Source organism: Arachis stenosperma, chromosome 3 (genome assembly GCF_014773155.1).
Source record: "Arachis stenosperma cultivar V10309 chromosome 3, arast.V10309.gnm1.PFL2, whole genome shotgun sequence".
NCBI lineage: Eukaryota > Viridiplantae > Streptophyta > Magnoliopsida > Fabales > Fabaceae > Arachis > Arachis stenosperma.
The window spans coordinates 102,599,228-102,626,205 of record NC_080379.1 but is presented as its reverse complement, the minus strand read 5'-3'; the positions used below and the strand labels follow the sequence as shown (position 1 = coordinate 102,626,205).

The window sequence follows — 26,978 nt, the reverse complement described above, 5'->3', positions numbered from 1 at the left end:
AATGCGTCTTCTGTTGGAAGTGTTTTTAATAGATGTATCTTCTGACTAAATGATTTTCATAAACAGGGATGTGTCTTTAATAGATGTGTCTGCTGTTAGATGTGCCTTTAATAGATGTGTTTTTAATAAATGTGTCTTCTGTTTAAAACTTACTTGGATATGTCATTAATTTCATAACTACTTTAAATCAGGAGGTTTAGATTTGCTCCGGCGCACCCTAACCTAAACTTTGAATACAATTCCAAACCTTTAGTAAAGAAGACTAACTTTATTTTAATCAAGACTACAGAAATAAAAATGAAATAAATAATTATTTGTCATATGATCTGAAGATAATTGAGTACAACCCAAAGTTCACCGTTCATGAAACCAAACAAAACAATAAACTTGAAGGTTATAAATTTGAAGTGCTGAGGTAATCTGTCAATAAACTTGAAGGTTATATGATTCGGACCACCCATGTTGTTTGATGACAATGGAGTATTTTTCATATACATACCTGTAAATGATAAATGTTACTCAGTGCTAGAATGGTAAAATCAAAAGGTAAGTTCAAAGTGACTAACTGTTGTTAAATGATTGAGCATCCTCTTTGGGAGTAAATGCTTCTGCCAAATGCATTGGAAACGCCGGAGTAATCGGTCTCTGATCTGGAGGTATCCATAATCCTGCATGAAAAACCATTCCATCCAAATGATCATCGTGAAATTAAAGAACATGCATATGAGAAGAATCTTTAATATGAGCACCAAGTATAATCAAGAACTAGTTTAAAAAATTGTTATATCATTAATATACAACTAGCTAAACAAAAAATAACTTTCTATCTGCTACACTTGGATCACGTCTTTAGGAGCTCCCCCCAGGTGTGTAACCTTGTAATTTGTCACATTATCAAAAATGTCCTTAGGCCTTACCTTCCTAAGACAAATATTGGTTTTGAATTGCACTGCCATGCCCTAAGGAAGGCACCATCCATTGCAATGAAACATAGGACCTGTCCATAGATACATCGGGAAGAGATCCATTCGAAATAGTAGAACTGTCACGAGCGAGTTCAAATACGCGCCTCTATGGCTATAAACTACTCCTTTAGGCCTTGTGTGGTTCCAGAGGTGTAATTAACACTTATAGGATCCATTTCACTTTTTGACCTAACTATTTCAAACCCTTTGTCACCATTTGCTAGTAGCATCTTATACTCATAACTAATTGAAGAAGTGTCAATTGTTGAATCAAAATCAGAGTCAGCAATTAGGACTAGAATTGGCAATTTTGATGATATTCTTTTGCATAGCAGGTCCAATGCGCTGTGCGCGACTTCGAGCAGTTGGTAGTCTACAAAGAGGATCTTAGCTTGTGAATGCTCCAGCGGGACTGAAACCATGGACGCATTGAGGCGTGAATTCAAGGTGAAGATAATGGATCCAGCCATTAGGATTGCAAAATGCAGCTCATACTTCTGCTAGAACATTAGATGATAATGTTGCAACTTGTTTCAAAACAACATTGAATATATAATAGCATCAATGATTAAATCCATTCACCTTAAAGAATTTAAGGATGCTTCCTAATATTTTTCTTAGTACAAGTTTCAAACACTTTTGATGTGTCTCACCCCATTTGTACTCCAAAAGAACCATAAACAAGTGATGTTCTCTCCCTGCAAAAACTTGCTACTCTCTCCAAGAACCTTATTGGAGTCAGAGGAACAAGATTTTCATAACAGTAGAATAGACCCTCCATTGATTACCATGATCCTTGATCCTTACGATCTTTGGAAAAGTTGCAAAATTTAAGTGATCTAAGAAGTTAATATGGGCATACTGTCTTACAAATTAGCTTACACAAATCATATTAAAATATGAAACTGCAAACAAATAATTTGTTTTAATTTATAACAAAGCTAATAAGAAGAAAATTTAAATTTCAAAACATACAAAGATCGCAAAGCCAACTTAAAAAAATTCAATAACGTAAAAAGAACACCTGAAGCCTAGTAAATGAAATAACTATTTACTCTGAACTAAAAAAAATAGAATTAGAAAATTACTGACATGAGGAACATAAAAATTGAAAGTTGAAACAACACTGCAAAGAGGAAGTAGTTACCATGTTGGTGGGCGTGCGTTGTGGCGAGCAGGGTCGCAAGCGCGGTGGCAAGCGGGGAGGAGGCCATCGGGCAGCTGGGGTGGCGAGCGTGCCTTCGATGAAAGGGCGGCGCGACGATGCTGCGGCAGTTGGGCCACGGCAGGTGGAGGACTACATGAGGAAGGACGCGCCCACTGAGGCACGGTTGAGGAGAGCGACGTGAGGGCGGGTGGTGCGGCGCGATGGAGGACGCCGAGGTGAGGGAGAAAGAGGCCACGCCGGCGCTGAGTAAAGTGGCGTTCTCAACGAGACAACGTCGGCACTGAGGAGGGAAGAAGAAAAGAAGAAGAAGAAGAAAAAGAAGGAGGCACAACGCAGAGAGGGTAAGGTTTAGGGATGGGTGAAAGCAAAATAGAATTAGTGTAAATTTTGAACAGAATTATTCAAATTCAGATTTTTTTATTTTTTAATTATTTATTTAATAGTGTTATTTTTTTAATTATTAATGATTGTTGGTAATAGTTGACAGACTTAAGTGTTGGTAACGTATACTTTTCCTAATTATTATTGTTATTATTATTACTGTTATTATTATTAATATATTATTATTTTAAATAATATATTTATAATAAATAATAACAATAATATAATAATAATAATTTATTATTAATATATCCTTATTATTATGATTTTTTCAATATATTATTAATTATTATTATTATTACTGTTAGTGTTATTATTAATTGCTATTATTAATATTAATTGGAATTGTTATTATTAATATATTATTATTATTAATAGCTAAATAACTGTACGACTGTTACCATAATAATAATAATAATAATAATAATAATAATAATAATAATAATAATAATAATAATAATAATAATAATAATTTTATTAAAATTATTATTATTATTATTATTATTATTATTATTATTATTATTATTATTATTATTATTATTATTATTATCATCAGTAATACTAAACATTATTATTATTATTATTATTATTATTATTATTATATTATTATTATTATTATTATGAATATGTTATTAATATTATTAATTATTATTATTGACACTATTAATATTAGTTTAATAGTGCTTATATTATTTATTATTATTTTTCTTTTTGCAGGATATCAGAAATTTATTGTCCAAAAAATTTGATCCACTAGAAACTTATAACGAGACAGTTGCAGCCGCCCTAGCATCAACCGAAACCAAAACCACAATCACAACAGCCAGCAGAGCCGTACATATCACAGATGGTAATTCCAATCGAAGGCCACTTCAGTCTGTTGATTGGATTTGATGACATCAGTTTCTCTCAAGTACTGAGAGATAGATTATCTATTTCAGCCATCTCAGGAAAGGCCTGCTGCTTCTGATTCGTTTGTTGGTTGTCGCTCCTTCTCAGGTCATGCTAATGACTTTTCGATGGATCAATCGCCGTGTTTTGTGGATCCTCCTTGTCCTTCTACACCATCAAAAACCAAGTTGTTCAATTTGAATGAACATCCGCAACAGGAAGTGGGAGTTGGAGGGGATGACCTGCAACACGAGTATTATTATGGTGGAGCGAGTGATCCGAACATGAGTGCTTTCGGTATCTATGACATTGGCAGAGCCAGCATGCCAGATGTTGGTGCTTCTGAGGCTTGTGGGGGTGGCGGACCTAGTGGTCTGGATGCGGGTACTTATGAGGGTCGTCCATATAATCTACGGACACAGATTGCTCCCCCAGATAAATACACCCCATCGTATTATTTGAAGAAAGCGGCGATGAAGTAGTTTTCTTTACTTATTGTCCGTTTGAGTTTATATCTCAATGTTTCTTATCATTCCTGTCTTTATTGTTGTATGTTGATTTTATCTTTGGATATTTCTTTCTATTGTTGTGTTTTTTATTGTTTAGTTGATTGTATATTTAGACGTTTCTGTTTGTTCTTGTCTTTATTATTGTAAGTTTGGTTATACTTTATTTTAGTGCATATATAAACAAATTTCACATCATGATTAAATAGATAAAAAGGTTACATAAGAAAGTCCACATGCTTAAAAATGTAACAAAGTTGCATGCAAAAGTTAAAATGCATAAATACGTCTAAATAGTTGCATAAGAGAGTGAAAAATACACGAGGAAGGTTAACCGCTATTGACCTCCGGCAGAGCTTGGACCTGCGCACTGAGGACATCGACTACGGCTATGTCCCTCCTGTCCACATATAGTACACCGGCGAGGACCACGCATATCTTGTGAATTCTTCTCATTCAAGTAGTGGGTTGACTTCGGTCATCTTTTAGTCATGCGCTTCTATGTTAAATGGCAATCACCTTCACTCCTTCACATCTAGCCCACGTAGATGGGTCACCCATCGAAACAAACTTGCCTCTGTAGACCTTGCAAATTTCAGACATCTTGTACATGTCATGTACATATATTTGCCAATTAAGACGCTGGTTAGAACAACAAGCAAGAGCGTGGCAACATGTAAGTCGCTGGTGGACGAAATTGTGATCACTATTCTTTTCAAGTTGTTTGTCTTTGTATGGATTTATTCAATAATTGTCCTTATTTGAAGTCACAACTCCGTTCAACTAACCAGCAAGTGTACTGGGTCGTCCAAGTAATAACCTTACGTGAGTAAGGGTCGAATCCACAGAGATTGTTGGTATGAAGCAAGCTATGGTCACCTTGTAAATCTCAGTCAGGAGGATTAAAGGTTTATGGGTTTGAAAATATAAAATAAAAAGAAAATACATAATAAAAGGGATAGAATACTTATGTAGATTCATTGGTAGGAATTTCAGATAAGCGGAATGAAGATGCTGTAGAGCTCTCGGACGCCTGCTCTCCTATTCCTTCTACTCAATCCTTCTTACTCCTTTCCATGGCAAGCTTTGTATAGGGGTTCACCATCAGCTGTGGCTACTTTCTTCCTCGCGGGGAAATATCCTATGCGGCTGTCACTCGCACAGCTAACCAGTCTGGAGGCATCACCCATGGCTGATGGCTACATCCCATCCTCGCAGTGAAAGCTAATGCTCACGCACTCTGTCACAGTACGGCCAATCACCGGTTGGTTCCCTCCCCTGCTGGAATAGAATCCCTCTTTTGCGTCTGTCACTGACGCCCAGCAGGTTACAAGTTTGAAGCACGTCACAGTCATTCATTACCGGAATCCTACTCGGAATACCACAGACAAGGTGAGACTTTCCGGATTCCCAGGATCCTACTCGGAACACCACAGACAAGGTTGGACTTTTCGGATCCTCATAAATGCCGCCATCCATCTAGCTTATACCACGAAGATTCTGTTGGGGAATCTAAGAGATACACATTCAAGCTTGTGTTGCATGTAGAACGTAAGTGGTTGTCAATCACGCGCGTTCATGAGTGAGAACGTTAATGAGGGTTATTAACTCATCACATTCATCATGTTCTTGGGTACGAATGAATATCTTGGAATAAGAATAAAAGAGGAATTGAATAAAAGAAGATAGAACTTCATTAATCTTTGAGGTACAGCAGAGCTCCACACCCTTAATCTATGGTGTGCAGAAACTCCACCGTTGAAAATACATAAGCAAAGGGTTCAGGCATGGCCGAATGGCCAGCCCTCTCCTAACGTGATCAATGATCTCCTAAGATGAAGAATAAAGCAAAACTGAGATCAAAGATGTCTAATACATCAATAATTCATCCTATTTATAATAAACTAGCTCCTAGGGTTTACATGAATAAGTAATTGATGCATAAATCCACTTCCGGGGCCCACTTGGTGTATGTTTGGGCTGAGCTTGATCAATCCACGTGTAGAGGCATTTCTTGGCGTCAAACTTCAGGTTATGACGTGTTTTGGGCGTTCAACTCCGGATCATGACGTTTTTCTGGCGTTTAACTCCAGACAGCAGCATGTACTTGGCGTTTAACGCCAAGTTACGTCGTCATTCTTCGAATAAAGTATGGACTATTATATATTGCTGGAAAGCCCTGGATGTCTACTTTCCAACGCCGTTGAGAGCGCGCCATTTGGAGTTCTGTAGCTCCAGAAAATCCATTTCGAGTGTAGGGAGGTCAGAATCCAACAGCATCAGCAGTCCTTTTGTCAGCCTTTTTCAGAGTTTTGCTCAAATCCCTCAATTTCAGTCAGAATTTACCTGAAATCACAGAAAAACACACAAACTCATAGTAAAGTCCAGAAATGTGAATTTAACATAAAAACTAATGAAAACATCCCTAAAAGTAGCTTAAACTTACTAAAAACTATATAAAAACAATGCCAAAAAGCGTATAAATTATCCGCTCATCAGTCGCTCGACCTGGAAATGGCCACAATCGCAACGTCGTTGCACAAGCTTAACAATGTACATAGAACCATCTCATATTTCACGAACCTCAAACATCTCATTGTGCCTGTCGAACTGGTTGATAACAATGTTTTCTACACGTTGAAAACTTTCTTCAACTCATTTAGTGGCAAATTCTTAATATGTGAATCCATTGCGAATGTGCTCATGAGCCTCGACGCTCTTTCGAGTAAACAATTCGTTTAGCTGATAGAAAGTAGACCTAACAATGGTAGTCACAGGAAGGTTGTGCGTACCCTTAAGGACAGAATTTATGCATTTAACCAAATTAGTCATCATATGACCCCAACGATGACCTTGTCAAATGCTAACACTCATCTCTCAACACCGATCTCATCGCACCATCGTGTATATGCCTCACCTCGCTTTTTAAGCTTTTGGTAGTTTGTGTTGTATTCCTGCTCCGTCCTAAAATAGCTTGTAAAACAAACCATGTAATTATAAGCAGAACCACAAATTACTAAGGATAGGACCATAACAGCAACTTCAAATGCCTATGTTAACCACGAGTTTATGCAAGTATGGAGCCTTAACCCTCCTTAAGAAGTTGGACCCGATGTGCCTAATGCAGAACATGTGTCATGCTCTTGGTGGTGACCATGCATCATTACTGTGAGCTATTACTACATCGATGGAGTTATGGTAGTCAGAAATAATGTCTACGCCATCTCGAATAACAACATATATGCGCAAATTAGTAAGAAAAAACTCTCACGCATCTGCCGTCTCACCCTCCAGGATGGCAAAAGCAATTGGCACAATGCTTTAGTTCCCGTTTTGTGCCACTGCAACTAAAAGTGTACCTTTATATTTCTCATACAGGTGTGTGCCATTAACCTGCACTAATGGCTTGTAGTGTCTAAATGATGTATACACGGATAGAAGCTCCAAAACACGCAATGGAGAACTCTTATACCATTCACCTCCTTACTCTCACGATAAACAAGGAGAGTTTTTATTTGAACATGAGACCTTGACATCTTTGCAGTCATTGCTTTTAACCATATCGGCAGAGTCTGGTAAAAAATTTTCCAATCATCGAAAATTTTTGTGTCCAATTTCGGCTTTTCCAGCCAAGCCCTGTAGTAACTTACAATGTAGTTGGACCTGGATTGATCTTTTGCAATAATAGACTTCACTTTTATCGATGGCTTTGCTTCAATCAACGGCCTAATAGCATCTGCAATCGTGTCTGAGTCCAACTTGCCATGATCTTGTGAAATCGTTCCCATGGTGCACATGTGTTCGCCATTGTATCTCCTGATCTCCCACCGAACTTTCTTTCGAATCAAGTTAGCTCGGATAAGCCAATCGCACTCTACACCATACCCCTTGCATTTTGCATAGAATGTTTGTGGCTTAGACTCATACACAATGTAATCAACTCCTCTAGAGATAGTGTAGCTTTTGATGGCAGAGATCACCGATTCTCTAGAACCAAATTCCATTCCGACACTAAAATCACCATCTTCTGTTGCGACTTTGCCTTCACCTATGACATGCAAACCATCGTTAGCTGGTCAAGGCTAAATAATGAAATGATAGTGGTAACTTTAATTAATAAACAATATATACCCATATTCACATACTCAAGAAATTTCGGTGCATGCATGCCTGCGAGATCCAGAGTTTGCATAAAAGACGGAATACCAAAGGAATGTTGGTTTACAAGTGCATCTGTTTCATTTTGCATCGTCGGATTGACTGCCTTGTCTCCGTCATTGTTTTCATCATCGACTTTGTAGTTGGCTTCGAACTCCTCTTCACTGTCGTTGTTATCTTCTTCTCAATCTATGTCCCCGAGCACATCCTTGCCAACCCGTCCAGCCTCATATGCTGTTCAAACTCAATGTACAACTCTATCGTCGGCACGTGAAACTGAGTTTGTTGATATATATAGAACATCTGCTGTATACATGCGTCGTCAGTGACGGACATTATTTGAAACTATATCAGCCCACCAAATACTTATACAGGATTCCTGTACAAAATGTTGCTGATCCGCTTTGAAATGTGACTTTGTATGTTCCCACAAAAATCATTTTGCAACTCTATAAAACTCATGATACATGGTATAGCAAAGAAAAATGGATATTCACAAACAAAGTCACTCCTTCATGTGTGTTTGGTATAATCTCACTGTTATAATACACCTGCAAATTTACAATATCTTCCATAACCTCAACTTTACCTAACCAAATTTTTTTGACACTACTAATTGTCAAAAAAACTCACAAGTATAAAAGGAAGAGGAATGGCGATGAGGGATTTGAATCCTCTAAAGTTTGAATTTCACTTTAGAGACTAAAGTATAATCTTCTACCTTTGAATAGTTTCTCTTTCATATTTATTCTTGGTCCCACCTATGCAATCAATGGTAAGAGATCACACTTTACTCTCTAAAGTGAAATTCAAACTTTAAAAGATCCAAATCTGACAATGAAGTATGAAACACAATGAATTGACAATGATATTTATAGGCAAGACTCTTGATAAACCATTTTGCTTTAAACAAAACACATGTTGCATTTGGAAGTTTTCAATAAAAAATATTAGAAAATATAAAACGCAAGTACGTTTTATTGTTTCAAAAAAAATAGAATATAGTTAAAACACAACTTATATTTTGCAAATTGCCATTTTATAAAAAATTTAAATTACCAAACGTACCGTGCGTTTTGCAGATTTTAAATTTAAAAATTTAAAAAAATAAATCGCTATCTACATTTTGCTCTAACATCATATCAGTATAATTATTTTATACGCATTCATTTTAATATTAAATTCTACCTTTCTTTCCGTATAAAAAAAAAATCAGCCCCAAACTGACGATATATAACATATCTTCTGTGAATAAATAATTGGAATAAATAATATCATAAACCTATAAAACAAAAAAATTGATTAAGAAATTCCAATACTCAAGTGAAAAAATCTCAATTCGAGTTAGGACTAAAAGCATTAAAAAATAATATACGAAGATCAAACGGAATCTCTCAAGTTGGAGATTGACACATGCCTAACGTTATTCCAAATAGCATACAGAAAGGGGAGGAAAATTCACCATGATTTTAGTTTACTAACACATGTGGAAACTTTATTGTTTGAGGCTAAAGTTAAATAAGTATGAAATGAAACGTGGAAAAGAAATATAAATAATTCTAACATTAGAGGACATAACAGAAAAGATGATATTTCTTATGCTAAAATTCAACCTGGAAAATTTTGTGGAATTTTTCTGCACCTGAATATAAAATAAGAGTGACAATGAACCCCAGGTGGATAGGAACTAGGATATAGAAAAAATGAAAATTGAAAGTGACTCTACCTGTCAATTAATCATTTAGATAAAGTACCTCATGAACATAATTTAATCTCCATATCAATATTCATTTTACCATAATTTAATCTCCAGTTCTCCACACGAACAATTATTTCAAAATGGATCGGAGAGTATGTTCACCATGTATGTATTAGCAATTAGTACAGCGACTAGGAAAATAAAAAGCAATTCTAATGAACAGTGATGTTAAGTGTAGAAATTAAAATGGGTAGAAAAAGGGGGGAGATTGTATAAGAAAAAGAATTATAATTTTGTTTTCTTTCGTCAAAGAGCAATTATTCTTTCGTCAAAGAGCAATTACACTAACATAAAGAGTTTGTAATGTGAATAGTATAATACATAGCATATAATCTTTGGAAATAAAAACAAGAGTGAAAAACAAAGCCAGATCTAGAATTTTCATTACTGATGATGCATAACATTTTTCATTGATCGCTAAAATTTGATCAATCATAGTCATTGACATATAGCACCAAGATTGGTCATCAAATACAACAAATACAGAAAAGATAACCCAATCTCTAAAAAATCATAGCTTAATAAGGACAAAAGTTCAGAAACATCTCATTGAAACCCAACCCCACTATAACTTTTTTTTTTTTTCTAGGAATTGGATTCAAGGATGATCAAAACCAAAAACTCACTATGATTAAAAGGAGAAAGCTTTAATTAAAAAAAAAAAAAAACTAAACCCTTGCTTTCTGCAAGAGAGGAGTGAAGGCAACAATGCCTTCTTTGCAGGAAGAATCAGAAGCCAAGTCAGAAACCATGTTCACGAAATCCTCCAAAGAAAGCTTCCCGTACTTGTGTTCGTCTTTCTCGAGGTGCTTCACGATGTTACTGAAGAACGCAACTTCGCAAGGGAGGAGTAAACCGCCGCTACATCGAAGACCGAAAACCTCTTCGGTTTCTTCGAGGAGACCAGCGAACACCGGCAGGTTGAGGAATCTTGCGGGAATCACGAAACGTTTGCGTTCTTGACCCACGTACACGAACACGAACCCCGAGGGAGCGCGTCGTGGCGACGATGCGCAGGGTTTTGAATCGAGGGAGGAGGAGTCGTAGTGGTGGTGGTGGCGGCGGTGGCTGATGGCCCTCCACCGCATCATGAGCTGCTTGAGGCGAACGATTTGGCGAATCCTGTCGACCTTCTTCATGGCACCTGCACCTGCCATTGGAGGAGCGTGTGTGTGTGAGAGAGAGAAGGGTGAGTGTCGAGAGCGGTTTTTGTTTTCTGTTTGTGAGGAAAAAAATGTGTGTTTGTTGGTGGTGTAGTTTTTTGAGGAAAACGGAAGTAACTGAGAACGTTAAGGTTGGTACAGGATTGGACTAATACCTGCTGGGCTATATAATGCGTAGTTTAGATTCCCTCAGGTTTTCTACAATATCCCGCCTGCCACCAACAATTGGTTTTTTATTTTTGTTCCAGTAATGTTTCATAATCAATAATATAATATTTAATCAACATTTTAATTATTAAATTTTAACTTTTAAACTCTAACATTTAAATTTTAAAATTTAAAATTTAAATTAAAATTTTATTAGTATAAAAATAAAATCTCCGTAAAATATTGAATACTGAATAATATTAATAAAATACGTTAGTTTCAAATATTTCTTTTTTCATTTTATATATATAATATTGAGAGGATGAAGTTAACTTAGTTTGGCATGATAATCTTTTATTAGGGTTGCAATATAGTTTTAGATTCTTTGATTCTTGGTTTTAAAAGATGAATTTAACTCCTGATGCGCGTAAAGAGATTTTATACATATATAAATTATTTGTTACCATAATTATTATATTATCGTATAATAATTATGATTTACATGCTAAATATGATAAATGATTTTTTTAAAATTAGTTTGATATGTTATTTTATAAGAAATGACCATGTTAAGTGTATACTAAAATTAATTACTAAAATTAGTCATTATAACAAAATATATACTAAAATTTAAAATACACATTAAAAATAAGTTACACTATACATATTAACTGATTTTGGTAACTAATTTTAATAAATTAATAATATTTTTGTATAATAAATATACATGTTATATAAGGGCAGTGCTACGGTGCTTAAGAGAATTTTTTTCTGCCGGTGCTGAAAATGTGTGGCAAGGAGAAGGAAAGGACGCGTGGCACTGATGTCTCCCAAGTGCCGACAATTTCTGCGTTAAAGTTGATAGTGATGTATGCTGAAAATTTGGTTAGGAGATAATAATCTTATGTTAATGATGTCAATTATGTTATTGGGCCTTTTTTGTGGATCCAATAAATATTTGATCTCATTGTTTTTGTTATGTTATGGAACAAAAATAAAATAAATATGATATATATCACAGTAACAGTTTTTGTTTGATGGTTTGGGCCTTGAAATATGTTTTTGGACATGAACCCAAAATTGGATCATGAAAATATTATAGTAGTAATAACCAATAAAAATATAAAATCAAAGAAAATAAATAATAATAATAATAATAATAATAATAATAATAATAATAATAATAATAATAATAATAATAATAATAATAATAATAATTAAAAAAAAGGGAGAAGATAGCTCTAAAATTAAGAATTTAGGATACAAAGAGAGAAGATGTTTTTTATTGGTCTATGTTGTTGTAAAGTCCATGTTATTTAGTTCTGAAATTTTTTTCTTTGGAATAAAAAAATTTAATATCTTTATTTATTTGTAAAAAAGAATATTTGTTTAGATATTTAATTCTATTAGTTTAATTATTTTTAATTTTGAAATTAAATAAATTAAAAAATTTAGTCGTAGTATTTTGAGTTTAAAAGCGTGGGCTTGTCAGCCAAACTTGCTCCATAAGATAAATAATATACAAAATTATTCTTTTTTAAATATCTTTAAAATATATAACTTATAATTTATTGATATAGAACTATCGATTAAATTCCTATTGTATATTTGAGCCAGCTCGTGAACTCGAGTGAGCTCCTGAGCTTTCGGTGGGTCGACCTTCAGCTTAAGAATTCGACTTCATTGTTAACGACTCCAGCTGTAAGCCAACCGCAATTTTCGTGAGTCGAGCTTGAGCTTTATCAACCACGGCTCACAAAGGCTCACTTCCACCCCTACCGATGTTAAACAACAAAAATAATAACTTAGAAGGAGTTCAAAATTTTCTTCCTAGAACTAGGTGAGACTTAACACCAACCATTATTACAAACTATTATTTATTCTTCAAACAAAGTAATAATTAAATAAATATTACTTAACCAAAAATTAAATAATATCCATTTAAATTATTAAACAAATTCTTTAATGCAAATATCAAAATTTAAAATTTTATAACTTGAATTATATCTATTTAAATAAATTTATAAAAACCTTATTTTTAAAAAAATTTTAATTTAAACATTGTTTTTAGATTTGACATAGACTTTCAACAGTTATATTTAAACTCAAAATACTACTGTTTAAAATTTTTAATTTATTTAATTTAAAAATTAAAATTTATTAAACTTGACAAATTAAATATTTAAATAGATTTTTTTTCAGATAAATAAAACTTAAAAGTTATTAATTTTCTTTCATTCATAGAACAAAATTTCATAACACAATAACATGGGATTTGAACAACACAGATAAGTAAGGACTATTATTATTGTTATTATTTATTTTCTTCGGTTTTATATTTCTATTGTTTATTATTACCATAGCAGTATTTTCATTATCCAATTTCATGTTTATGTTCAAAAAAAAAAATGTCATGGTCCAAAACGTTAAGCAAAAAAAGGATTTTAGTGTCACATATTATGTTCACTTCTTTTTTGTTCAATAACACAAGAAAAAAAGCTACCCTCGAATGTAACTGCCAACACTTGCTGGATCTTCAAAAATAGGCCCAATAATTTAATTAGCATCATTAACGTAACATTATTATCAACTAACCAAATTTTATGCATACATCACCAACTGATCACCATCAGCTTTGGGGCAGCAAATGTCGGCACTTTAGAAGCAACAAAATCACGCGTCCTCTACTTCAAACTGCCACATACTTTCAGTTTGAAGTAGAGGACGCGTGGTTTTGTTGCTTCTAAAGTGCCGACATTTGCTGCCCCAAAGCTGATGGTGATCAGTTGGTGATGTATGCATAAAATTTGGTTAGTTGATAATAATGTTACGTTAATGATGCTAATTAAATTATTGGGCCTATTTTTGAAGATCCAGCAAGTGTTGGCAGTTACATTCGAGGGTAGCTTTTTTTCTTGTGTTATTGAACAAAAAAGAAGTGAACATAATATGTGACACTAAAATCCTTTTTTTGCTTAACGTTTTGGACCATGACATTTTTTTTTTGAACATAAACATGAAATTGGATAATGAAAATACTGCTATGGTAATAATAAACAATAGAAATATAAAACCGAAGAAAATAAATAATAACAATAATAATAGTCCTTACTTATCTGTGTTGTTCAAAGCCCATGTTATTGTGTTATGAAATTTTGTTCTATGAATGAAAGAAAATTAATAACTTTTAAGTTTTATTTATCTGAAAAAAAATCTATTTAAATATTTAATTTGTCAAGTTTAATAAATTTTAATTTTTAAATTAAATAAATTAAAAATTTTAAACAGTAGTATTTTGAGTTTAAATATAACTGTTGAAAGTCTATGTTAAATCTAAAAACAATGTTTAAATTAAAATTTTTTTAAAAATAAGGTTTTTATAAATTTATTTAAATAGATATAATTCAAGTTATAAAATTTTAAATTTTGATATTTGCATTAAAGAATTTGTTTAATAATTTAAATGGATATTATTTAATTTTTGGTTAAGTAATATTTATTTAATTATTACTTTGTTTGAAGAATAAATAATAGTTTGTAATAATGGTTGGTGTTAAGTCTCACCTAGTTCTAGGAAGAAAATTTTGAACTCCTTCTAAGTTATTATTTTTGTTGTTTAACATCGGTAGGGGTGGAAGTGAGCCTTTGTGAACCGTGGTTGATAAAGCTCAAGCTCGACTCACGAAAATTGCGGTTGGCTTACAGCTGGAGTCGTTAACAATGAAGTCGAATTCTTAAGCTGAAGGTCGACCCACCGAAAGCTCAGGAGCTCACTCGAGTTCACGAGCTGGCTCAAATATACAATAGGAATTTAATCGATAGTTCTATATCAATAAATTATAAGTTATATATTTTAAAGATATTTAAAAAAGAATAATTTTGTATATTATTTATCTTATGGAGCAAGTTTGGCTGACAAGCCCACGCTTTTAAACTCAAAATACTACGACTAAATTTTTTAATTTATTTAATTTATTTCAAAATTAAAAATAATTAAACTAAAAGAATTAAATATCTAAACAAATATTCTTTTTTACAAATAAATAAAGATATTAAATTTTTTTATTCCAAAGAAAAAAATTTCAGAACTAAATAACATGGACTTTACAACAACATAGACCAATAAAAAACATCTTCTCTCTTTGTATCCTAAATTCTTAATTTTAGAGCTATCTTCTCCCTTTTTTTTTAATTATTATTATTATTATTATTATTATTATTATTATTATTATTATTATTATTATTATTATTATTTATTTTCTTTGATTTTATATTTTTATTGGTTATTACTACTATAATATCTTCATGATCCAATTTTGGGTTCATGTTCAAAAACATATTTCAAGACCCAAACCATCAAACAAAAACTGTCACTGTGATATATATCATATTTATTTTATTTTTGTTCCATAACATAACAAAAACAATGAGATCAAATATTTATTGGATCCACAAAAAAGGCCCAATAACATAATTGACATCATTAACACAAGATTATTATCTCCTAACCAAATTTTCAGCATACATCACTATCAACTTTAACGCAGAAATTGTCGGCACTTGGGAGACATCAGTGCCACGCGTCCTTTCCTTCTCCTTGCCATACATTTTCAGCACCGGCAGAAAAAAATTCTCTTAAGCACCGTAGCACTGCCCGTTATATAAAAGTCAAAATTTTATATATTAAGTTGACCAATATTTACGACAAATCTTTCACATATGAAACAAAAAATATTAAAAATAAAAACAAAAAACAAAACTTTATTAGTTTTACTATTTTTTATAAAATATTAATAAAAAATAAAAATACAAATACAAACTACATAGTAAATACACTTATACAGCTATAAATTTTCTATAGTTGGTCAACAGCGCGCTTGGAAGTTTTTCAAAATCATAGAAGTGCAAAATTTCGAGTCTCGGGAATCGTGACTCGTGAGTGTGGCTGTGTGGGATAAACTAATCATAGGCCTTTCTTTTTATCATTTTGGTCATGGGCCTGACTTGAAAATGACCCAAGGTAATAAGGGATGGTCCTAAACACTCCCCACCTTCTCAATTATTATGTTTGAGCCCAATTCAAATGTAAGAGCATGTTCTTGCCGGGCTTATCACTTCTCAAGATAATAAATAATAAGAAAAATTCCACAAACAAGTTTATTAGGAGTAGCAACACTACTCGAATCTGTGAGTGTTTACCCCATTTCTATCCACTCGAGATGGATAATTACTCATCCCACACTGGAGCAGGTTTTTAACGGAGTGGATTCTTGGACAGATTTAAGTTAAATTCGTCCCTATCTGCCCTGGTGTGTGTATATATATATATATATATATATAAAATAATAATAATATTATATTATATTTAAATTTTTATTTTAATTTATGTTAGTATGTAATGATAGTTATATAAATTTTAAAATTTAATTTTATTTATAGATTTTAATAATTATAGAATGGGTAGGAACGGAGCGGATACCCACAGGAGCGTGTTAGGATTTAACTTTTTACTACTTGCGAGTAAAAGCGACGCGAATTTAATGCTGATTATTGTAGTGCGAGACGGGATCAAGTAGGACAAAAACCAGCCCTACTCGCCCCATTACCACCCCTAAAATTTATGGTTAAAAGTAAAAGATTTTTCTACTCTATGAGAAGAGAAACTCTAGTAATCTCTTACGAGCAAGGACAAAGCTTGAAAAATATTTTGAGCGGTTCAAAAATATTAACAAAATAATTACAAAATAATATTTATATTAAAATAAAATTTATATATATAATTATTTGAAATTTAGTTTGAGAAATTAAAATTTTTAAAATTTTTAATTGTAAAATTTCTACTCATATACAAAAATATAATAACACCAGTATTTATTGAATATTTTAATTTTTTTGTCTAACATAAAAAATTGAATTATAAAACTATTGAAATATAAAACATCACTAGATAAAACTAATTGGGATTTGGAAAAGTAGCAATTTCAATTTTTTTGTTTAGATTTTGTAAGCACTAAACAAGTAGTAAGGCCTTTAATTATTTCAATGATACAAAATTTTAGACTTTTAGTAAATTCAATTTGTCAAAACCATTTTTTTATAGTAAAAATTTAGGTGCAGTTAATTTTACGTGAAGTTGATAACTAAGAGTTATTAGATGAAAATTTAGTCAAATCAGTTAAATTGTTTAACCGCTCTCAGCTATCAATTTCATGTGAAGTTGACTGTACCTAAATTTTTATTTTTATTCATTATGTGTAAAATAAAAAAGTTGAGTAAATATGAAAAAAATATCAAGCACAGGTGTGAGAAATAGAAGCATAAAAATTTTACCAACTGAGCTAACTTTTTTACTTTTTGAAAAACTACTAAATTCTTTACAAAAATTTTATGGAAGCATAGCTAAATTAACAACTAACTCTCAACATCAAAGTCTAGATATTCAAATACAAAACATAAAAAGATCGAGAGTAATTCAACCTCGGGTCGTTCTCCCTTAATATTGCAATGAAGTGTTCAATTGTTGGCTATAGGAGGAAAATTGGGCTTGGAAATGCAAGAGGGAAGAAATACAAGAAATGTAAATAGCAATAAATGAAGCAAGCATGTAAGAAATTAAATGTCAAAACAATTAAAACAAGGAAAGGAAAACTCAAATGCAAAAAACCTCTTAGCAAGTAATTGAGAGCTAAGGTTAGCTATCCTAGCCATTGACCACAAACAGATGATGATTATGAAGAGTTAATCTTACTTAGTCAATCCTACATCGAGGATAAGTCAAATAGGCATAGTTGATTTCAATCCCTAAGTCCTAAGTCAACACTATTGGGTCACTTAGAGTCAAGGAAAACCAAATCAACTAACTACTCTAATATATCAAACAAGAATGGATATCAATAGCTCAAGGGTCACCAAAGTCATTAATTCCAAGTCAAGAATGAAGAAAAACTAAGTAGAAACTAAGTCAAGCATTTTATCAAACACTTGGTGTGCATGAAAATAAGATAATATTAAATTGCATTAAAAATAAAAGCTAACTACCAAAACAAGAAAATGATAACAACAACTAAAGAAAGCATTAAATGAACATAAAATATAAATTGTATTAATTGAAAATTAAAATAACAAGAGTGTGCATAAACATAAAAAGGACAAAATAAAGAAATTAACAAGATAAACTAAGGAAATTAAGACAAGAGAACAAGAAAATGTAGAAGAAACTAGATGAAAACAAGAATCAAAAGCAGAAATTACAAAGAAAATAAACTAAAAACCCTAGGTTCTAGAGAGAAGGGGGAGCTTCTCTCAATAGAAAATGAACTACATGATGCTAAACTAACCCTAATTGCTCCCCCCTTCTCATGGAAGGAGACCCTCTTTGATATAGCACTCAATCAGCCTTAAAAGGTCCAAAACTAGGCTCTGGAGGCCCAAAAATTGCCCCCAACGATTTGCATCAAATGAGTCACGCGCTGGGACTTGTGCGTACGCACTCATGTTGATTTCCTCCTGTGCGTACGCACAGATCGTCGTGCATACGCACACATGCAGTTGTGCTTCTTGTGCGTACGCACAGTAGGTTGTGCGTACGCACACACACTCCAATGTGTGCTTCTCCTTTGTTTACTGTGTGTACGCACACACACTCCAATGTGTGCTTCTCCTTTATTTTCTTCATGCTTTCTCCCAATTTCATACTTTTCTTTCACTCTTATCAAACCATTCCAACCTATTACACCTGAAATCACTCATCAAAACCATCAAGACATCGAATGGGATAAAAATGGGGGTAAAAGTGATTAAATTAAGCACAAAATGGCATGTTTTCACAATTAGGCTCAATTTAGGGAGAGAACACAAAAGTATGCTATTTGGATGAATAAATGTGGGTTTATATGATGAAATCCACTCAAATCAAAACAAAATATATCGTCAAGTATGGATTCATCAAAGCCATGACTTTTTATTGTCCAAACAAAATTCCACTTTTGTTTTTCAGGAGTTTGTGTATGTTTTTGGGTTTCAAATATCACCGTTATAGTGTTTAATTTTTTGTTCTGGCCATTTTTATATTTATCTGAGTTTTTCAACTGTTTCTTAATTTTCATATTAGAGACGAAATGATGTATTCTATTGATGTTGGAGTTAGGTATATTATTTTAGGGTGTAGAAATAGCAACAAAAAAATAAAAAAAGATTTAGAAAATCACAAATCGAACCTTTAAATTTAGATTTTTTAAATTTTTATATTTTTTCACAAAATTTACCTTCAGATTTGAATTTTCTGAAAATTTTTTCACAAAATCTATTCTCAGATTTTATTTTTTAAAATTTTTTATTTTTTTTTCACAAAATCTACTTACCGATTTATTTTTTTAAGCAAAAAAAATTATCCTGCACAAATCAAAAGGTCAGTTTTGTACTTCTCTATTTATACGAGTTAAGTCCCACTTTGGTCCCTAAGATTGGCGAGTTGCACTGATTTAGTTCGCCAGATCCCGATTGCATTAAATTAGTCCACCAGATTAAAAAAAATGCACTACGTTAGCCCTTGTCCTATTTTCCGTCACCAGAGCACTGACGCCGTCAATAACGTGGCCAATTGTTGCCATGCTGGACACACTAACGGTTAGATGACATTGTATAAAATTTGATTAGCTCCAATTTGGTCCTTATCCCCTTTTATAACCTAAATTGCTTCCGTGACTTCTTCTTCTTCTTCCCATTTCTTTTTGGTTCTTCGTCTTGCAAGTGGGAGCCAGAGTTCCATGTGGTCTAACATAAGAATTTCCAGTCGAAGTAGAGCATCGAGTGTTCCACAGTAGTGTGGGTGTGGCTGCTGCCCTGTTCTTCGGTGGTCCACAACAGAGGCTAATTCTAACAAGCCATTTTTTGGGTATCCTAACTACAATGTTAATGGAAAGAGGTCGTGTGGTTTGTTTGTCTGGGCTAACATTGGAGAAGAAGACGTCAGTGGAAGGGTAATTTCTATCGAGAATGGTGACTAAGTGAGGGTGAATTTTGCTTGGAGAATTGGAAAGGTAGAAGCTGAAGTTAGAACAAAAAAATTGTACATTTTATTTTTTGCTCTGTTTAAAATGTTTGTTGCTGGTTTCATGTTTGTAGTTAAAGTTTTAGGATGATTTTGTTTTACTGTTGTTCTGGGGGTTACCTGAAACAGGGAGGTCGATCTCGGATGGGATCTTCTAGCCTGGTCGAGACTGCCGCGTCCGACTTGTTGGAGTAAGAGGTGTTGCTGATCCTCGTTCACCGGAGAGGGGTGGTACCTGCAAGAGACTCCGATGCTTAAGTCAGTACGGGCTTTAGGCAGGTTTTTCATGTAGAATTGGAGTATGAATTATACCTGGGTGCTCTAGTGTATTTATAGTAGTGTTAAATGACCTTCTGTTAAGAGAAGTTTGTTATCTTATCTTATCTTTTGTGGGTGAGATCCTTATCGTGTTGGTTAGCCGCCTTCTAGCGGACGGTGACTCTTTGTTTTGGGCCTCTTTGGGCCTTTCTTGGTTCTTGTCGGGATTTGTCCAAGCTCTTTGTGAGAGTTTGCTGCAACGGGCCGACCTTTGAAGAGGTCGGTCATTTGTCTTCGCCCAACCCAGACCTTACAGTTCGGTCCAGGGTATGAACAGTGCCCCTTCTTGAGCTTCGATCCTTCTCTGAGGTCGTGCTTTCAAGCTTCGACCACTTTTTGGGAAGTTATGCTCGAGCATCAGTTCAGTTGCGTTTGATTAGCTCCTTTCCGCGCGAGTCTGGCGTCGTTTTGCTTAAATGCGAAGCGTTTTTAGCTCCTTAAATGTGGCATTACTTTCGAGGACGTTAGTTCCTTGGGAGCACGCGAGCATTTTTAAAGCCTATTGATTGGGCTTTTTTTGTTTTGCCGTTTCTTTTTCTTTCTCTTTAAACTTTGTTTGAAATCAAAGAAGGGGTTTTTTACTCTTTCAGCTTCCTTTTTTCTTCCGTTTTCCTGCTTGAGAAAACCTTCTCGTCTGGCTTCCTTCGATTTTACCCCAAGCTTTTCTTCTTCTCTGGAGCTTTTGGGATGCGCCCTCGGATCGTTGGTGTTTTTGCTGTGCGTTTGTTGCTATCGTCCTGTTCTTCATCGCAAGTTGGTATTTCTTGTTTATGCCTTTCATATTTTCTGGTTGATTGATGGCTGTGATTTTCCTCTATTTGAACTTCTGGTGATATTGCATGTTTTTGTTTCTCTGAGGAAAGTTGAAATCTTTATCTTTGCCGCTTATTTGCGGAAATGTTGGCCCTGGGGTTTTTTTGTTTTCATTCGCGCTTTTTCCTTTTTGGTGAAGGGGCTAGGGTTTTGATTCCTCGTGTTCTTCTTTTTTTTTGTATCTGCTTTGTTGCCTCCAAAGGACGTTTATGGGTTTTGGTGATGATTTTCTTGTTTCTTGTGAACCTTGGGGCGCCCTTTCATTTGCTGTGTGCTTGCTTCGATTTTGTTGATTCTGTCCGAGTTATTTTGGTGGTGACATTCCTTTTATTTCCTTGCTGTAGGTGTAGTTTCTTATGTCTTCTCGTAAGAATATTGTCCAGATGTCTACAAAGGTCCCTGCTAGTATGGCTGACTGGTTAGATTCCATAGTCTTAATGTGCCTTACTATGGCTGACCCGGAGTTTTGTGAGAAGCTTAGGAGATTTCATAGGATTTATGAGCGTATGGAGGATGAGAAGAACTATGAGCTATTGTTGCCCGACCCCGAGGAGAGGGTTAGTTTCCCTCCCTTAAGTCGAGCGGAGCGTCCTTTCTTTTATGCTTATGACTATTTCTTTACCCAACTAGGTATTACCTTTCCTTTTACCACATTTGAGACCGAAGTTCTGTGGAACTGTAATGTGGACCCTTCGCAGCTTCATCCGAACTCTTGGGCTTTTATGAAGATTTTTTAGTTGTTGTGTCAAGAGCTAGGTGTCCGACCTACCCTTTCCCTTTTCCTTTATTTGTTTGTGCTGACCAAACCGGGGGTGGCCAAGAAGAAGGTTTCTTGGATCTCCTTCCGGGCTTCCCAGGGGAAGAAAGTTTTTTCCATGTTTGATGACTCTTTTCGGGACTTTAAAAACTTTTATTTTAAAGTCCGGGCTGTTGAGGGTGTTCGCCCTTTCTCCCTGGACAAAAATGATGAGCCAACCTTTTTGTTATGGTGGCAGAAAGACCCTGTAGTTCTTAAGTACCCGTGGGAGAGTCTAGATAAGGTAGAGAGGGCTTTTGTGGGTATCTTAGAGAAGCATTGTATGGAGCCTCCTCATCTAGACACGAAGAGGTTTTTAGGAGATCTTGCTCTCCTCCGTTCCGAGCTAAGTAGCGCCCAACATCTTTATAAGGCAGTCTTCTCTTGTTACTTTATTTGTTCATTGCATAACTGTTTCTGTGGTTCCTTTCTTCTTTTTCAGAGATGGTTGCTCATTCTGATTCGATGAAGGTCCTGTGGAAGACCAAGAAAAGGGTGGCTGCTCAAAACATTCAGAGCAAGACGTCGGGGGAGTGTTCCAGTCAGGTTCTTCCGAAGAAGCCAGAGTCCGACCCTCAGGGTCCGAGGAAGATCATCCCAACCCCTCGAGTTCGGACGGTTCCTATTAAGCCTCCCTTGGCGACTTCTGGTGTTGCCTCCTCCCCTACTTCATCTGGTCCTCCTCCCAAGAAGCTGAGGACTGCCTAGACTTATAATTTGGATGATAAAGACTTCGATAGTGTGGCTTTCGCTTCAGAACTTATTGCTCCTTATGGCAAGGTTCCTACGGATGACATGTTAATCCTTCAGCACCTTGACTTTATATTAAGCAATAGTATCCGGATGGCTAATCTCAGTGCTGCCTTGTCTCGGGTTGTTAAAGAGTCTCCTGTCCGTGCCACTAAGGCTTGTCTTGAAGAGGCTAAGGCCGATTATGATAGGGTGAAGGGTTTGAAGGACGAGTTGGAGGCCAAAAATGTTGGATTGGAGCTTATGGCAGAGAGGGAGAAGGCTAGGGCCACAGATGTGGAGGTGGCCGCTAATCTGGCTGAAGATATGGCCAAAAAGACTAGGGAGAGCTTTACTCGGACCTATGGCGAGCTGTTGGAGACCAAGGAGAGGCTTCAGTCCGCTTATGATGACTATGCCGAGTTCCAGGGCCATGTGGTGAATGGTATGACTGTTTTATATGAGAATCTGAAGGCCCAGGTCTGAGTTATTGCTCCCGATGCCAACCTCAGTCTGTTTAGCATGGATAATATTATGGAGGATGACAAGATTGTGCCTGCCCCTGATGATGATGAGGCTCTTCCTTCTGTGTCGACATTTAAGGCTTCTGCAGCTCCTTCTACTGAGGTGGTCCCTCCTGAGCCTGAGCCTGACGTGGAGATCTTGAATGGCCCAGACGAAGTTGTTGGAGCTACCCCGATCTTAGTTTTCCCCCCTTCTCCTAAAGATGCCGCCATCGGGGCGAAGCTGGATCCTTTATAGTTCTCTTTTTCATATCTCTTTTTATTATGTATTGACGTGGTTCGACCTGTGGACCTTTTGAACTTTTGATTTTGTAATACCTTTGGTGACTTTCCTGACATTTCATAGTTTCTTCTTAGCAACTATTTTAATCAAAACACTTTCCTACTCTTTGGGTTGTTGTTGTGCAGCCCTTGAGTCTTTTTGTATCTGAAAATTTTTGTGTCTAACTGTTCAGGTGGTGTATACTTGGTTTTGAAGTACTTTTATTTATCTTCGTATGGTCTTATGCTTGGCGATGTGGTTTCTTTGTGAGCTCTTATGCCCTAGGGTGTAGATGTTCGGGACTCCCTGGTTCGATACCTTTCGAGGTAGTGTTCGCTTCATGGACTTCTACCTTTGCCCTTTGGACCACGCCTTTTCTTTGGTCGTGTTGGCAACCTTCTGTTTTGGCTACGTCGTCCTTACGGCTTGCCGTCCAGGCTTTTTAGTCGAGTTCCAATAACTTTTTAGGTAGTGTTCTCATGTGGAATCTTTTCTTTTTAGTTTATTTGGACAACTTTTCAGCCTTGTTCCGAGGTTGCGCTCTCGCTTTTTAAGTAACGTCCCTTTTTGGCCCTAGGTTTTTCAACCTTTTATCTAAGCGCTTCGGCCCTAGGTTTTTCAACCTTTTTGGCCTTTGTATGGTGTTGTTCGCTTTGTAGTGATCCTTTCATTGATTTGACTTCTCTGTCGGGCCTTCTTAAGTTATTTTTAGTAATCCCATTTTAGTCCGGTCTCGTCAGGCCGCTTTATATGGGTTACTTTTTATAACTTCTTGCATTAACTTGGGCTTTACTGCTTCACCTTGCCGACCTTTCCTGGTCGCACGATGAATTTTGCGTTTATTTTGAGCGTACATTAATGCTCCTTGGTAGGAAACATTTTAGGGAATTTTAAATTTTTATTCAAGTAGTAAAATGAAAAATATGAATAAGAGTATGTACATATAAGGGCTTACCCCACTTAGTCGGACAACTTTTAGGTCTTGGCCTGGTGCCTCTTTAAAAAATCCTTTAGGGGAAAAGGAGCGCGCCTTGGCCTGGGACCTTTTTTCTAGCTGTAGTACCTCCTTAGGTTACAGGCAATCAGGCATGCCATGACCTCGGGAGCTCCTGCCCTTGGAGGTCGGCCACCTTATACCTAGTACTTCTGTGACTCGGTATGGCCCTTTCCAGTTGGCTGCTAGCTTTCCTTCTCCTGACTGGCCTGATCTGATATCATTTCGGATTAGGATGAGGTCGTTGGTAGTGAAGCTTTGCGGGATTACTTTCCGGTTGTACCTTGAAGCCATTCGACACTTTAGTGCTTCCTCTCTAATCCGAACTTTTTCTCGGACCTCCAGAAGTAGGTCAAGCTCTTCCTTTTGTGCTTGGGAGTTGGTATCTTCATTGTAGAGGATCACCTTAGGGGATCTTTCTTCTACTTCTGCGGGAATCATTGCCTCCATTCCGTAAGCAAGTCGGAAAGGTGATTCCTTGATGGTGGAGTGTGGCGTTGTTCGGTATGCCCATAGGACTTGCGGGAGTTCTTCATCCCAGGCTCCTTTTGCATCTAGTAGTCTCTGTTTTAATCCGGCCAATATGGCTTTGTTGGCGGCTTTCGCCTGGCTGTTGGCTTGTGCGTGTTCCATGGAGGTGAACTGGTGCTTGATTTTTAGATCAGCTACCAAGTTCCTGAAGCCCGTGTCGGTGAACTGAGTGCCATTGTCCGTGGTTCTGAAGCATGGGACCTCAAACCTTGTGGCAATGTTTCTGTATAGGAACTTCCGACTTCTTTGGGCGGTAGCAGTGGCCAATGGCTTTGCCTCGATCCACTTTGTGAAGTAGTCTATTCCTACGATGAGGAACTTAACTTGCCCTGATCCCTGGGGGAATGGTCCGAAGAGGTCGAGCCCCCAGTTTGTGAACGGCCAGGGTGAAGTAATGCAGATGAGCTCTTCGGGTGGGGCAATATGAAAGTTGGCATGCTTCTGGCATAGGGGGCACATTTTGACGAACTCCGTTGCTTCCTTTTGTAAGGTCGGCCAGTAGAAGCCAGCTCGGAGTACCTTTTTGGAAAGAGCTCGCACCCCGAGGTGGTTGCCGCACATGCCACTGTGGACTTTTTCTAGGACTTCTTTTGTAGCGGAGGTCAGGACGCATTTCAAGAGGGGTGTTGAGATCCCTCTCCTGTATTGGACGTCGTGCACTATGGTGTAGTACTGTGCTTTTCGTATGAGCCTTTTTGCCTCTTTTTTATCTGTGGGGAGTGTTTCGGATCTGATGTAGTTGATTATGGGGGTCATCCATCCTTGGTCCTGGTCTGATATGCTTAGGACCTTCTCTTCTTCCGAGGTTGACAGGTTTGGTAGTGTTTCTTGGATGAGGCTTCTATTGTTGCCCCTTAGTTTGGTGCTGGCTACTTTCAAAAGTGCATCAGCTCGGGCGTTTTGTTCCCGAGGTATATGTTGGATCTCGTATCCTATGAATTTTTCGAGCTGCTCTCTGGTCCTGTCTAGATATTTTTTCATGGTAGGATCCTTTGCCTGGTAGCTTCCTTTTATTTGCGAGGTGAATACTTGTGAATCGCTGAAGATGGCAAGCCTTTGGGCTCCGACTTCCTTAGCCAGCTTCAAACCAGCTAGTAGGGCTTCATCCTCGGCTTCTGATAGGCAAAATTGTGATTCGTACTCTTTATTGTTGTATGGAATTAATTCCCCGATAATGGTTCCAAAAACTTGGTGCTCAATATCATGGTGTCTAAAATTTAATTCACAACTTCGCACAACTAACCAGTAAGTGCACTGGATCGTCCAAGTAATACCTTACGTGAGTAAGGGTCGATCCCACGGAGATTGTTGGTATGAAGCAAGCTATGGTCATCTTGTAAATCTCAGTCAGGCGGATAATAATTGGTTATGGGAAATATAAAGAGATACTTGCTTAAATAATAAAGGATAGAAATACTTATGCAAATTAATGGTGGGAATTTCAGATAAGCGTATGGAGATGCTTGTCCCTGTTGAATCTCTGCTTTCCTACTGCTTTCATCCAATCCTTCTTACTCCTTTCCATGGCAAGCTGTATGTAGGGCATCACCGTTGTCAATGGCTACATCCCATCCTCTCAGTGAAAATGGTCCAAATGCTCTGTCACAGCATGGCTAATCATCTGTCGGTTCTCAATCAGGTTGGAGTAGAATCCAGTGATTCTTTTGCGTCTGTCACTAACGCCCAGCCTTCAGAAGTTTGAAGCTCGTCACAGTCATTTAATCCCGGAATTCTACTCGGAATACCACAGACAAGGTTAGACTTTTCGGATTCCCATGAATGCCGCCATCAATTCTAGCTTATACCACAAAGATTCTGATCAAG

The 26,978-nt window shown here is 36.0% G+C and overlaps 1 protein-coding gene across 1 annotated transcript; it reads right to left on the bottom strand.

The window, feature by feature from the left end:
- Positions 1–10,182: 10,182 nt before the first annotated feature.
- LOC130970064 (protein SMALL AUXIN UP-REGULATED RNA 51-like) lies at positions 10,183–11,140 on the bottom strand. The gene has a single exon (XM_057896024.1). The coding sequence runs from the start codon at positions 10,983–10,985 to the stop codon at positions 10,497–10,499; it is 489 nt and encodes a 162-aa protein (XP_057752007.1). The 5' UTR covers positions 10,986–11,140; the 3' UTR covers positions 10,183–10,496.
- Positions 11,141–26,978: the final 15,838 nt, after the last annotated feature.